The sequence below is a fragment of the Hemicordylus capensis genome, chromosome 2, assembly GCF_027244095.1.
Source record: "Hemicordylus capensis ecotype Gifberg chromosome 2, rHemCap1.1.pri, whole genome shotgun sequence".
NCBI lineage: Eukaryota > Metazoa > Chordata > Lepidosauria > Squamata > Cordylidae > Hemicordylus > Hemicordylus capensis.
The window spans coordinates 285,459,882-285,475,431 of NC_069658.1; the positions used below are offsets into that span (position 1 = coordinate 285,459,882).

A 15,550-nucleotide genomic window follows, 5' to 3' on the forward strand; every position below is an offset into this window, starting at 1 on the left:
TCTATTCTACAATCCTTGTCTTCTTGGTTCCATGTAATATTCTCATTTTCTGAGATTGTGGATTTGGGGTTCTCATGAGCTGTACGCCATGATCATCACAATTATAACAAATTAAGGCTTGACTTATCTCGCTTTGCATGTAATGCGTCTGTCTCATATATCAGTTTCACCTTTTAATTTGCATTACTGAAATTAATGGACTTTTGCACGATATTCTAATTTTCCGAGTTTCACCTGTATAGAGTATAAGGACACCAGCTGCCCCCAGCAGCATGGAGGGTCAGGGGCCGGCACGCATCATCCCAGCCCCTGAAAATCCCATAATGCACCACATGAGTGAGTGGTGCATTTTGGGGATTCCCCTGGCTGGGAGGCTGTTTCTGTGTCGGCACTGCCTGGTGATAACACAAGGACATTTAGCCTGGGTTAAGAGTTAAGGGTTAACTTCGGCTAACAGGCTTATACTCTTTGGTTCGTTTCAGCCTCTTCCCTAATTTGTGCCCTGTTGGATAGTTCAGAGACTGCACAGTACACTTAAAAGAAAAGCCAGTTGGGGGATGGGACTGTTGTACACTTCTTTCTACTTTCCAGTACTTGAACAAAAATAGATGAGATTTCAAGGAGATACCCAGTACCCAGAATGTTGGGGGCAATATGCTAAATCATTGTAAACCGCTTAGAGAGCTCTGGCTATAGAGCGGTATATAAATGTAAGTGCTATTGCTATTGCTATTGCTATCCTTGAAAATGCACTGAATAACAGATTTGCTTTTCAGCAATGAAAGTACTGTAAAGATGAAATTCAAAAGACAGGCCTCATTCAGTTCACACCAACCATCAGTTACGAGATCAGCATTCTCATTGTCCAAATGCGGGAAATCCCCCAACTGTGGTTCCACTGTTGCCTCCAAACCGCAGTTTGAACACTAAGCTCGAAGTTAGGCAGGTTGCTGGAACCAGAGCCCTGCTGACCCCCTTGTGCCATCTAACTGTGGCAACCTAGGGATTGTGTTGAAGCTTCTCCCATGAGCAACCCTCACCCCCTCATTTCACAATCAATGGTTGCTGGTTGAGCGACGTACTTGGCAGAAGAGGAAAAGGGAGGGAGATTGCTGGCAGAAGCAATGAAACTGGAGCTGCCTGATTGTCTGTGACATGATTCTTGGCTTTTGAGGTTAACCTCAGTTAAGCCTACCCACAGTTTCACTTGTCATCTGAATTGGACCACTGTTTTATCTCAGTCTTACTTTCAATACATCCTAATATTTTTAAAAAATGCTATGAAAGACAGCAGAGAAGAAATATCTGCTTTTGAAACGTTGCCCAGCAGTGTTTTCTTCATCATTAAATTCAGTATATTTCTTCTGAGTTTTCCAAAACATTTTTTCCATTCAAGCTGTAAAGGAAAATGAGGGCAGGGAGACTAGTTTATTAGCAAAAGACTGTTCAAGAGATATGGGTATAGCCACAAGATGATTTGATCATTACCAGTTAGGGGAGTGAGAAAGTGATTGGCTCGCTATGTGGCCACAGGCAGCAGATGGTCAGACTCTTCCAATGTGGTTACGATTGTCACATGGGATACTTTAAGGCAGCTATCAATTTCTGCCCTCATTGAGTTCAATTTTATCTCCTAAATTTCACTAGCACCCGTTACACATTTGAAGTTATATAGTTTAGTTATGTGGTTTAGATAAGGGTGGTTATCATTCAGACCGAAATATTTCTGATTTGCAGATTATGCCATGGAATGAGAAGCATTACAGTCTTGAGTCTTCTTGTTGGCATGAACTACTGGCAACAGGCTTTCCATTATTAAGTAGATTCAATAATCCAAAAACCTTTGGTTTAAGATTAGTTAAGATGCTTTACATTTTCACTAATGCTCTAAAAAGAATGGAAATTGTAAGTTAAAGTGCCCATCTTAACTTCTGTGCCATATAAGCTGTAAAGTCTTTTACAGTCTGATATAAGATGATGGCTTTAGAAACGAGGCTCCATGCACCCACACTTTGCCTTGATCAGAGATGCATCAGGCATAAATTCCTCAGGGGCCTAGGAAGTGATTAAGGAAACTGTACCTGTTAAATGCCTGCCTGAGGCATCCCTCCCCAGCCCAATGTACAACTGAAAGATCAAGGCAAAGTGTAGGTGCATGGAACCTCATTTGTAAACCCGTCACCGTATACCAGACTGTACAAAGTCTTTACACTTTATATGGTGTGAAAGTTAAGATGTGCACCATAATTTGCAACTCCCATTCCTTTTAGAGCAGGAGTGAAAGTAAAGCATCTCATCTCAAACTGAAGGTTTTTGGATTACTGAATTCCCTGGTCTTTTCAAATGGAAAATCCAATTAGACACTATGGGGGAAAGCTTACCCAAACTAAAAGGTAGGACTTCCTGATGCTGAACACCAAACACTTTGTAAAACGTTCAACTAAGATAAAGTAACACACACACGTACACATCTCGCCTAAAAAAACACAATTAAATGAAAATAGTGGATCCAGTAATAGTGACAATGTGATCCCACCTCATGGTTATTCAGCAGTGAATGGTGAATAAGGAGACAGCAAGAAGTAGGTAATTTGTGTTCCTGTATCTTCTGTGCAAATCTGTACTTCATTTTTTCTTTTTCTTAAAACACACACAAACATAAACAAGAACAATAATTAAAAATAACAAATGCTTTAATAGCCATGTCCAAAACTACAGATTCTCTTCCCAGAAACTTCCCAGAAACCTCACATTTCTCCTGCTTGATTCAGTTTCCTTCAGGATGGTGTTATCAGCAAAATAGTGTAGAAGTTGTACACAGGTGACATAGCCATTCTCTCACGCAGAGAGAACCACACACAGCAGCCATTTTCTCTCTCTCTCTCTCTCTCTCTCTCTCTCTCTCTCTCACACACACACACACACACACACACACACACACACACACACACACACACACCCTAAGTGGTGGGGACATATGCTCGCTGCTCGGTTTACCTATCTAAACAATTCAGCCTGCATACCGGAAGATTGAGTAGCCATTGTGGTACCTAGCTTCAAAAAGGGTAATAGAGACATTCCATCCAATTATAGACCTATAAGTTTAAATAACAGCAAAATGTATGTGAGGCAATTAAATCAGAAACTTACAGACTGGTTAGACAGGAGAAATTTCTGGAGGAGAAGCAGGCAGGTTATAGATCAGGGCGATCTATGATTGATCATTTTTTTGGTGGTACAACACTTATCTGAAAAATATACTAGAACTCCCAAATCCACCTTATTTGTAGCATTTGTAGACTTTATAGCAGCATTTGACTCAATCTCTAAAGTATGCCTTTGGTCTAGACTCAGTAGCACTTCATTTTGAAAACATTTTTTGTGGAAGATTAGAAACTGGTGTTATAATGATTGACAGTGGCGCACCCAGATCATTTGGGAGCCCAGAACTGAAAGGTTTCAGAGCCCCCACCCCATCACAATGGGATGGTGGTGGTTTGATGAGAAAATATCCCCCATTGCAGTGTAACACCCCCCCCCCCAGCACTAGCTGTGAGGAGGGGGCAAGGGGAGAGAGTTCCACTTTACGCGGGGGGAGGGTGGAATCTTTACCCAGGAGTAAGGTGGGATGGGGTACGGTGGTGGCAGTTGCTGGGGGGTAAGGAGGGGAGAGTTCCCCCTGTTACTATCTGGGATGGAAGCTGGTGACCTCCTTCCAGCTCCTCTCCCTCCTCCCAATTGAATGGATGGCCTCTCGCCTCTCTGCTGAGCAGGCTGTTTACAGCTTTCCTCCACATGGAGGGAGCAGAGAAGCAAGTTACTTCCCTGCAGCGCCAGTAGGTGGCTAAAAGGGAGAAGTAGAGGATGTTTATTATGTGATCTTTATTTTCTTGACTAGATCTAGCTGTGACTTGGCATTGTGTGTGTGTTGTGTTTAAGATTTATAATGCACATATAAAACTAGCAAAACAGAGAGTTCAATGAAGCCTCCTTCCTAGAATTATATTTTTCTAGGTGCATGAACTTTTGTGTTTTATTAATGGATGAAGATTCAGATATGCAGCCCCCCCAATCTGTAGCCTGGAGTGTCATTGTCCTGGATGTATAAACCAGTCCTCTGTTTCAGTTGTTCATTTTACCTGAAGCACTGATTTGCATCTCATGTCAAAGCAAATTATGCAAAAAGTCTACCTAGGTGCAAAGACTATTTCCTAATGCTAGTTTGCTAGAGAAACCATCTTCTCTAGTACATTTTTGCTGGAGTTGAATCTACTGCAGTTATTGATATCTTTGTGCGTTGTGTCCAAAACTTTCATGCCAACCTCTTGTCTTTTTAGTTTTAACTGGACAAAGGATGGGAAACCATTTGATCTACTGGGTGACTCAAGAATAATTACGACCAAAAATTCAGGAACATTTGTCATCAAGAATCGTGGGAATGTCTCCATTTTCCAAGGGAAATATTACTGCTATGCTTCCAACGAGCTGGGAACTACAGTGTCAGAGGAGATTGAACTGGTAGTTCCAGGTAAGCATTGACTTGGATTAAGCCCAACTACATATTCCAAAGAGCAAGAATATAGACTGTGTGAAGAATATGCTTATTACTGTGGCATTTGATTGTACAAATGGCATATGGAGTGAATTGGGACTCATAGGAACACTGCTTAGGGCTGGGCAGTTAAAACACACAGTTGTACTATTGTGGAGCACTATATATTTTCCCCTATGGACTCCCTATATTCTTGAGAGCTTTAAGTGCCCTCTAAGTATTTCCCTCTGCTCAGCCAATTTCTCCAAGGAGTGTTTAAAAGCCCTTCACCTGAAACTCTGCTTTCCATTGCTAAAGGGTTTTCCATGTGTAGACTGTACTGCAGGGGTGTAGCTAGGAGAGAGGGGGCCTGTGCTCACCCCAATCTCCAGTGGCCCCTTGGAGTAAGGGAGATAATTAAGAAAATAGAGAGGGGTGGAGGGCTCAGGAGCTGCAGGGCCCAGATTCTTTGAACCCATTCGCTCTATCAAAGCTACACCCCTGCTGCCCTGCGACAAAACATAGTGACTGACTTCGAAACTAATGCTGCTCCAGCCCAAACAAGCTCCAAGGCAGCGTTTTTCTAGCTCTCTCTAATTCCGCTAAGATTGAAGCAGCATTTCAGACTAGTTTTATGCTGGCGCTGTGGTGCAACAAGGGGCTCTGGTGCAACTGGGAGTGTAACCTGTGATGTACTTCCTGCTGTGACACATGCTAGCTTGGGTTTAAGACTGCCAAGAAGTAGATGTACTTCCATGATCCTTCTTGCACAATTGTAGCACTTGCACAAGTGAGCTGAGAGTGCAAGGGAGTGTGCAACTCTGAGCATCCACACAGCTGTGCAACCTTCTTGTTTGTTTCTTATGCTAGTGCAGCTTTAGTCTGGTTGTCTATTGGTCTGCCAACACAAACGAGAGAGAGAGGCTATGTGGCTTTTATTCTCTTAACCAGAGCTCTTTGCTAGCTGCTACATAGCAGTGTGTGTGCACCCGTGTGTATGAGTGTGTGTGTGTGTGTGTGTGTGTGCGTGTGCATTTAATTTAAATGTCTTTAAACCTTTATTAAAGGGGGGGAGGTGGAAGGGGTTGCCTGGGTTGGTGAGGTAAACTCCCAGGCTCCACAGCCCATGGACCTTCGCCCCCCCCCCCCACCATACACACACACTCTTATCCTTATGCACCTGCTTCTCACATCTCTACCCTCTAAGATAGGGCTGCTGAACTTTGGCCCTCCTGAGATGTTGGCCAACTCCCATAATCTCTGACTATTGTCTACTATGGATTATGTGAGTTCTGGTCCAAAACCAGCTGGGAGGCCAAAGTTGAGCAGGCCTGCTCTAAGACAAGAGGCTCAATGTGGATATCTCCTAGATCTCATATAACCCTGTAAGTATTATTACTCTATTAAGTAATAATACTTACTTCCACCGTTAGGTAGTGTTGCAATCCTTTTCATGCTACGTGAAGTTATTTTATTTTATTTTTTTAAACCTGCTTAAAGATTCACATTTTCCTCAAGAAGACTCCCTCATTAGTGGGGGTGATTATGACATCAGTCTCGCCCAACCTCTCTGTTCTTTCCTGCAGTGTGTGGATATTAGAGCTGCATTTATAACTGAAAAACCCTAAAAAAAATCCCTCCCAAAATCACCTTATTATATGACATGCCAGTATAGGGGGAGCTTTTGGTATTTGATTATTCTCCTCCTTTTGAGAAAAAGGGAGTTACTGTGTGAAGAAGGGAGGGAAAACAGTGACTTGCTCTTTCCGTCTCTAGCCCTGAAAACATCTGAGAAGGGTTTCTGTCAGGGCTGGTGAAATTTGCACTCCTGCTGTCTGGGAAGGAGAGATGTTTTGAAAATTAAGGGTAACTATTGCACTTGAATGGTTTGATGTGTTTCTGAGGCCTGTACCCCTATATCACATAGGCCTTGGCTCCTTAGCTGTGACTGCTTCTGTCTGACATTTGCCTCCTCCTTTTTGCTTATTTTTTCATCAGAACCTTTGTCCTCACTGCACTTGTTTGGTTTTTATCACCCTCCAACCATGAACCTCATAAGGGGATGGGCTGCTATGTTCCTCGTGAGGGCCAGAGCATGAGAAGTAGACATTCAACAGAGCTCAAATGCTAGGCAAAGTTGCACCTGTGGGCATTTGGAAGTTCTGGCTGCTTGTATTTCAGCTTCATGGTAGCCAGAACTTCCACAGGTGCAGTTCCCATCTCAAAATGCTATGGGAAACTCCACATACTGAGTTTCTGCCCATCATTCACCTGTTAGACACAGAGCTCCAGGCATGTAGAAACAGGTAATATTTCAGCTATAAAAACTGCCATGCTTCTATCATGCCTGGAGCTCTGTATCTAATAGCTGGATGATGGGTAGAAATTCAATAGATAAAGTTTTCCCAGCATTTGGACCCAGTTTTCCCCATCATTTGTGCGGGGCCTCTTTAACATTTCCTACCAACAGCGGGAACTAAGGCAGGTACACGGGCAGCCTTGTTCAGTGCCCCCACCCCACCATAGATTAGCATGGGACTTTCTATACATACAGCCTTCCCAACACTTTACTGCTGTTTGGAGGGAATCCGAATATAGAGACTGGGTCTGACCATTATTTGTAGTCACATCTTCAATTTTGGTGGATCCTTCACAGACAACCCGCCCCCGCCATCTCAAACAACTCCCTTGGAAGGGTTAAGTGCTTAATTTTATTTTTTAAAAATAATTTGTGAACCGCGTGTGGGGTTCAGACCGAAGTTGGACCGAACAGGGGGTGGTTCGGTTCAACCCTGAATGGTCGAACCAAACTGGATCGACGGACACATTCGACGTCAAACCTGTTTGCACACCTCTAACCTCTAGTATGGGAAGATGAAGTTAGATCAGCACTCTGGTCATTACCAAGTCGGAAAGCTACAGGAATTGATGGAATCACTACAGAAATATGGCAAGCAACAGAAGAAGAGTAAGTGAAGGCTCTAGCCAAACTATGCCAGCAAATTTGGAGAATGACACAGTGGCCAACAGACTGGAAGAGGTCAGTCTACAAAGCTATACAAAAGAAAGGAGACTGAACAGATTGCGCAAACCATCGCACAATATCCCTAATTTCACATGCTAGCAAAATAATGCTCAAGATAATCCAACACAGATTATAGCCCTTTGTGGAAAGGGAAATGCCAGATGTTCAAGCTGGTTTCAGAAAAGCTGGAGGAACAAGAGACATCATTGCTGACACACACTGGATAATTGAGAAAGCCAAAGAATACCAAAAAGAGTCAATATGCGCTTTATTGACTACAGAAAAGCCTTTGATTGCATCAACCATGTCAAGTTGTGGAATATCCTTAGGAAAATGGGCATCTCATTGTTCTCATGAGAAACCTAAACACAGGACAGGAAGCCACAGTCCACATGGAACATGGTGAAACAGACTGGTTTCAGGCAAAGGAGTAAAACAAGACTGTATACTTTCTCCTTCTTTATGTAGTTTATATGCTAAACATATACTGAGAGAATCTGGATTGGAAGAAGATGAGCATGGTTTTAAAGCTGGAGGAAAGAACATCAATAACCTGCACTACGCAGATGACACTACTCTGATAGCTGAGAATGCAGATGATCTGCAAGCTCTAATAATGAATGTCAAAGAGCACAGTGAAAAAATGGGACTACCACTAAATGTAAAGAAGACTAAACTAATGACAATGGGTACAGCAACCAACCTCAGAATTGATAATGAAGACATTGAAGTGGTGGATAGCTTCTGCCTTTTAGGATCGACCATCAACAGAAAAGGATCCATCAGTCAAGAAATACACTGCAGACTAGCACTTGATAGGGTTGTAATGAAGGCCTTGGAAAGGATATTTAGATACTGTGATGTGTCAATACCTACAAAGATTAGAATTGTTTGGACAATGGTTTTTCCCTGACACTCTATGGATGCGAAAGCTGGACTTTGAAGAAGCAAGATAGAAAAAGCATTGACGTGTTTGAACTTTGGTGCTGGAGAAGACTTTTGAAGATACCATGGACAGCCAGGGAAATAAACAAATGGATCATAGAACAAACCAATCTAGAATTTTCACTCAAGGCACAAATGACCAGGCTCAAACTATCATACTTTGGGCACATTAGGTGAAAACTCAGCTTCCTTGAGAAGTCCATAATGCTGTGGAAAACTGAAGGAAAGAGAAGAAGAGGATGACCAGCACCAAGGTGGATGGACCCTATTACGACAGCAATGAATACACCACTGACCTTAAAGGCCAAGTTCAAGACTGATCATTTTGGAGAGAATCTATCTATGTGGTCGCTAAGAGTCGACACCAACTTGGCGGCACTTAATCGATTAATGCACAATGACCACAAAACAATGGTTTTCAAATGGAGATCTCAATCCCAAATCAACTTAACTAAGTTCAAAGATGCTTGGTTGTAATGTGCATATGTTTTCATCACAGTGTAAGGTTTGTTCTCTTCTACAACTTGCTGACTGTGTATCTCCCACTATAGATTATCTCTGGGGAATACGCCAGCAGTCATATTAATACACAAGCAATTTAAGCAGAATCCTCAAGAGAACTTAATGCTCAGTGAGCAGAAAATGATTTGATTTGGGTAGACTAAGTTTAATATTCTGGATTTCCTCTGGAAGTTTGTTTTATATTAGCTGCATAGTTTTACATTTAAAAATAATAATTCATCCTTAAACAATTATTTCTTTTCAGCAACCTTTTCAGTAGCTACATGGATTTCTTCAACAGAAGTAAAATGCAGCTTCCTACTGAGTCATGAAGAGATTTTAAAAAAACAAACCTATATTCTTGTTTGCGAGTTCAGGCATGATCACAAGCTCACTTCAAAGTGTGCCCCTATCCCATTTTAGTCTTTAATAGATAGACTTGCAAGACTTGCAACTTCAAAGACAAATTTGGTGATATATAGTTCACATGAAATGGTTTATGTGGTGGGAATGGGTGTATTGCAGAATGGATAACTTTGCTGTTCACCTGTCCCTCATTTAATGGATGGATAATGTGCACTCCAGCACACTAGTGTGGAAGTGTTCATAGTGTAGCAGAGATGAAACTCCAGCAGAAGTGAAAACTGATTAGCTTCACAGCAAAATGCCTTTGTGAATGAAGATCAATCTCTGTGTTTCATGGAAAATCTATGATAGAGTTCCCAATTTAAAATATATATCTAAAATGCAGCTGCAAGAGGTTTCCAGTTTGTTCAGGACAGTAACAGGGGAAGCGACAGGATGTTTACTCTTTCCCCAACACTTTCCCTCAACTCCCATTTCCATTCAAAATCACATACACAAACCCAAGCTGCTTTTTTCCTTGTAGGGCAAAAAAATGCAGTTACCAGTGTCCATCTCCTTTTGGGCTGAAAATGATCTTGGGATGGGCAAGTTTGATGAGAAAAAAGTGTGAGGAGGAAATGGTTCAACACTTTGTCTGCTCACTGCTGCTCCAAATAAATCATCAGTCCATCACAATTGTATTTTAGTGGGAAAATTTTAATTTTAATAAAAGATGGTGGATCTCCTGCAAAAGGTGTATTTTGGCTCATAGTTTCACCTTGGCAGGGAGTCAAACTGGATGTAAAACTTAAGACAGACTTCATAAATTTCAGCCTCTCTCATGTGAGTTCTGTCTTTTTAGGCTTACGTGTTCAAGACTGTTCCACAAGACTTGTTATGCAATATTGTTGAGCAGTAACTGTTCCACAATATTGTTTGCTCAAGACTGTTTCCCAAAATTATTGCTCCACTGTTCCACAATGATTGCTGCACAATCATTACACAACCTTGTCTGTATCCCATAGGAGGTCTTCTGCAAGTGGTTGCACAACATCATGAATCACCACAATGTTGTGCAGCTCTCCAACCTTCTTGCACTAGCACAACTTTGTTTGATGCAAGTGCACGGTTACATTAGGATGTCAGTCGTTAAGGTTGTTCTCACAACTTCTCACCTGGGCTGCAGGGGATGGCATGTGGAAGCTAGGCTCCTCCCTACCTCCCTGCAGATGATCAACTACAGAATAAAATTATCAGTCATGGGAGGCAATAGCAGCACTCTGCCAGTGGAGAGGGAAAGTGCACTCTGGGTCCTTCGTGGACCCAGTATGCAGCGCGGATGCAGTCGAGTGGCTGCTTTTAGCATTGCAACTGCTCTGTGTGGCTGTTCTTTCCCCTGAATCACTGCTGAAAATGGTGACAGGCCGGCAGGGAACCTAGGAACCTGGGTGCAATCATCCACACAGTTGACTACCAAGGAAAAACCAACCATAGGTAAAACCCTGAGGAGAACAACTGAGCTACTCAGGTCTGGAGCATAGTGTTCCCAGTTCCCCAGATCAGGGATTCTCAATGTTGGGTCCCCAGATGTTATGGACTTCAACTCCCATAATCCCCAACCAAAGGCCACTGGGGCTGGGGATTATGGGAGTTGGTCCAATAACATCTGGACACCCAACATTGAGAATCTCTGCTCCAGATGACACAAGCTGCCTGGGCATCTCATGCCTTGTGAATAGCCTTCTAGTGTTTTAGTATCATCTATAAGAGGGTGGTGAGGAAAATATTTATAATGTAGTGCCCTCTCATAACAAGTACTTCCACATTATTTTTAAAACTATAATGTCTGGATGGATATTGTTTCCTAGGGATCAATGGTGTTTTAATGTAAACCGCCCTGAGCCTTTTGGAAGTGCGGTATAAATGTTTTAATAATTAATAAATAAATAAATAGATAGATAGATAGATAGATAGGAATCAGGACATCGGGTGAGACCTCTCTTTCACCCTTTTTAATTTTCAGCTAAGTATGGTATACCACCTTATGAGATCTTGGGATTCCTTTTTTTCTGATATTTTGATGTCTGCAGCTTACATTAAAGCTTAGTAGTAGTAGTAGTAGTAGTGAGAACATTTCTATTTGTTTCTGAAGCCTGCCACTATAGAAAAGAAAAGAAATTGAGAGCAGTACCAAAAAGCAGATTAAACATACGGCAGTGGAGGAACAATCATCAGGTGGTAGGGAAATAGCTGATCATGCTAAATGCAAAGCACTTTGGATATGAAATTCTTCTTTATGGGCAACTATGATAAGTATGTAATCAGTGAGTAATTCGGAAAGAGTAAATAGTGTGCTCTTAAGATAAAATATAATAGTCTGTTATATGTCACACATTTAAAAGTTTTTGTTTCCTAATTATGTTTCATACTAGTTTTAGATTTGCCATTGAGGAAGGCTTTCCCAAACCTAAACGCATTTGATGTACTATAGCTCTTTTGCTAGCACCTGTCAAAGATTCACCTATTTTTATTTTGGTACTTTTGGAACCCAAGTCGATGGCAAATTGCATGGCAGCATATGATAAGTGCTACTGCAGAGGGGCTTGGAATAAATCACTGTTATTCATGTGTGAAACATAATCAGAGCTGGACCTGGTAGATGTGAGATCATTGTGTGCATTCATGATAACAGCATGGTGCTTGGCAGCATTCTGCCAATAGTTTTCAAGGAAGAGGCAAGAGGTACTTGGCAACTCACCATCCAAATAAATATGAAAAGAGCAACAAGTCACACTAGGTGATGCTTCTGAGCATAAATTATGGTCAGTGAATCCTACAGCCCAACAACATTGTGGCTTCCAAGTAAAGCAACATTGATCCTGACAGGGAGAAGAAAAGGCTTGCTTGCACACCACTCTGATCCCAACATTACAATGAAAATGCAAATTTAAAATAGAAAGTAGTCACTACTACAGTTACAATAGCCATGCAAAGTCCTGAGAATGAAGATGCAAAACCCACAACATGTCAGAAGTGTATGCAGTTTCACCTCAACAATGAACATATTTAATGTTCATTTTACAATTGTGGGAAATAGAAGAGAACTCTGATAATTATACAGTACCTGCATAACTGAAGCCAATTATAAAGGCAAGGGCACCCACTGCTGAGCTAGTTAACTGAGACTCTCAATTCCTTTTAATTATCAAATGTTCCCAGAGCCAAAAAGGAAGAGAAACTGCTCTGGGAACAGCTAGCTAAACCATTTCTGTGAACTCTTCCCCAGTTCCATGCTTAGCATATTTATGGCAATTTCTAGGGCCAAAGTAAATGAGGCATTTGAAAGGCTGATGCAGATTCCTAGGTCAAATTCAGTTACTTGGCTTAGAATTCACCATGGAAATGAGGAATCAGTATTTGACTCTCAGAACTGACATTCAAAGTTATTTATATCACAGTGTAAATTAAGGCATTTAAATGCAGTATTCAAAGTAGTTATTATAAAGACAAGCTGTTCCTTGATCTGTGTGTGTGTGTGTGTGTGCGCGCGCATGAGTGTGTGTATGCATTATTTAATCTATTTGTTACATTTCTATCCCACCTTTCTGCCATTATGATAGTATACTTTGGATTTCCAGGTGGTTTACATCCAGGCACTGAGCAGATCCAACATTATTATATAAATTTTGTGACATACTAGTGCCCTGGTCCAGCAAGAGAGATTCATGTGTGAAAACGGACTTCCATGCACATAACTGCTGGGGCTACATGTCTGGGTGAGCATTTCTAGTGCCAGAATGATCAGGGCTATCACACCAGATGGAGACACCATTTAATGTGTATGGGGATGTGCATCACCATCTGGGGTCAAGAGCTGTTGCATATAATAGAGCTGGATTGTATCCTAAGTCCATAAAACTGAGTGGAAACTTCTGCTGACTTGATTGGATTGTTTGCTGCCTGTTTTAGAATACTCATTCCATTGAAAAATAACAATGCTATGATATGAAATTGCTTAAAAATAAGGATTTGGAACCGTAGTTCTTTCAACACTCCTATTGGTAATGGCTCATCTCCTCCCTTGTATAACTGCAGGGCAACTCTCCAGCACTTTCCCCTACCAGCAAAGTTGATACTGATTGTTAAGTGCACTTCACTCCTTGAAACAGCACTGGAATGAACAGGACAAATAAATGCTAAGTGCCAATGAAGTGATTAATCTGGGAATCTGAACCAAAACATAACTTTTATGCCATTTTCACATCTGATCTCTCACTGCCACAATTGACATCAATAATCAAATCAAAGCACTGATCTGTGGTCCAAATTTCATGTCATTGGATCCTGGCAATATTTCAGACTGACAAATCAAAAGCCATTTAAAACAACAACAAAGCCTCTCAACTTTTGGCAACATGTCATTTCAATTCTAGTGTCTTTGCTCTAAATGTGCAGTTAGAGAACATATGGCAAAAATCCAATACAAGCTCTAACTTGCATTTTCATCAAGGAAGCAGCATTTTTTACACAGTTCCCTTATAAGAGAACTGGCACTTTACCTGGGGCAGCATGTGCTGTAAGTAGGAGATTTCTCCATCAGGCAGTTCTCCCCAGCCCTACAGTGTTAGTACAGCACTACTTCCAGCTTCCAGATGGATTTGATATTCTGTACTGGAACTGGCAGTGTTGATTGGCTATGAGAGTGGTCGCTTTCACACTTGTGTGAGTAGAGCATCATTTATCTACCAGGTGACAAACCAGATTGGAGCTCAGTAAGCACATTTTTTGGAAGATGACCTAAATTATACTATGTTACCATTGCCTGGCAATTTTCCTAGACAACCTGAATGCCTCAGAGAGTATAATTTCAGCTCCTGATAAAAGGGATCATATTATGGTATTCATCACTCTATTATTCACCATGTAGCTTTCAAAGACGTTCATACATATTCACTTGATTTTTATCGACTCATTCACACTTGTGGCCTAGTCCTGCAAAATGAGTTTGTCAATCTGGTATAGTTAAGAGTGGGACATCACTTCAAAGTGCAATTTTTGGTACATCTGTTTGAAATGCATCATTGTGGAGGAAGATAATGTTTAGAAAAACTTCTTGTTTTATAAATATTGTTGACTTTTGAGAAGAACATTATGTTAATTAATGCAAACCTGGACTAGAGTGGACTAGGGATGAAGGTGATAAAGAGTGAAGATTTTTAACCCTGGAATTAAATACAGAAATGTCTTAAACAACAACACCCTCTCCTGTGTTAGGGTATTTTGTTACACTGTAACCAAGCACAGTCCCTCTTGTATTACACACATTTTAGAATAATGGAGTATATACATCAGGGCTGCTCAACTTTGGCCCTCTGCAGATGTCCTATAATCCCTGACATTGGCCACTGTGGTTAGGGATTATGGGAGCTATAGTCTGAAAACAGCTGGAGGGCCAAAGCTGAGCAACCCTGATATACATTATCCTACATGAAGGGGTCAATGGTTAAGTATTAGCTGTGAAATATGGTTTACCTGTGCAACCTACATCAAACCTTGCTTAGGGTTATACGGATATATCTGAAATTTCCATGCTGCTTCTGTCATTGCACATAAAGTTTTGGATGTGAAGCCAGAGCCGATTTACCACCCCCTTCCCCATTCAACCTTTGAGGGGTGCATTTGTCATTTGGGGCAAAAGTGTACAAATGACAAAAGAGGGATTAAGGTGTTTTCTCTGTGCTTGGATAGTGGAAAAAGCCATTCTAGTCTCCAGACAGCAGACCTTCCAAGTGTGAAGCTCATCTTAGGAAGTTGGAGGAAGTCTGGGGTTGTGTGGGGGGGGGGGAGGGGGGCTGCCCTTTTTCTTTCATAATGGGTTAGGTCTTTCCAAGCTTTCTTTTTGAGATTTCTCTGGTGGGGAGGAACTGTTTTCTTTCCCCCTGATATGAGACCAGAGACAAAAAGCTAGGAAAGACACAATAGGATAATTCCCATTATTTCTGATTTTTTTCAAGTTGTATGTGTAGGGGATGAATGGCAGTTCAGTCCCCAAATAGCAAAGCAAAACCAGTTTGGTGAGAAAGCAGCAAAGCAAGAGGTCTTGAGATAGTGATTTAGTATTGAAGAACTACCAGGATTTATTTAAAGAAAAGGTTACCAACAAATGTGAAAAAACCTGCAGCTTAATTTCAGCTGTAGCTCAT

General features: G+C 41.4%; 1 protein-coding gene across 4 annotated transcripts in view; it reads left to right on the forward strand.

Moving 5' to 3' along the window:
* Positions 1-15,550, forward strand: part of CHL1 (cell adhesion molecule L1 like) — a 382,907-nt gene that overhangs the window by 252,630 nt on the left and 114,727 nt on the right. For all 4 annotated transcript variants that reach the window (XM_053291775.1, XM_053291772.1, XM_053291774.1 and 1 more), the window contains one exon: positions 4,338-4,528. In XM_053291775.1, coding sequence (XP_053147750.1) covers positions 4,338-4,528 — 191 coding nt within the window. The remainder of the gene's footprint in view (positions 1-4,337; positions 4,529-15,550) is intronic.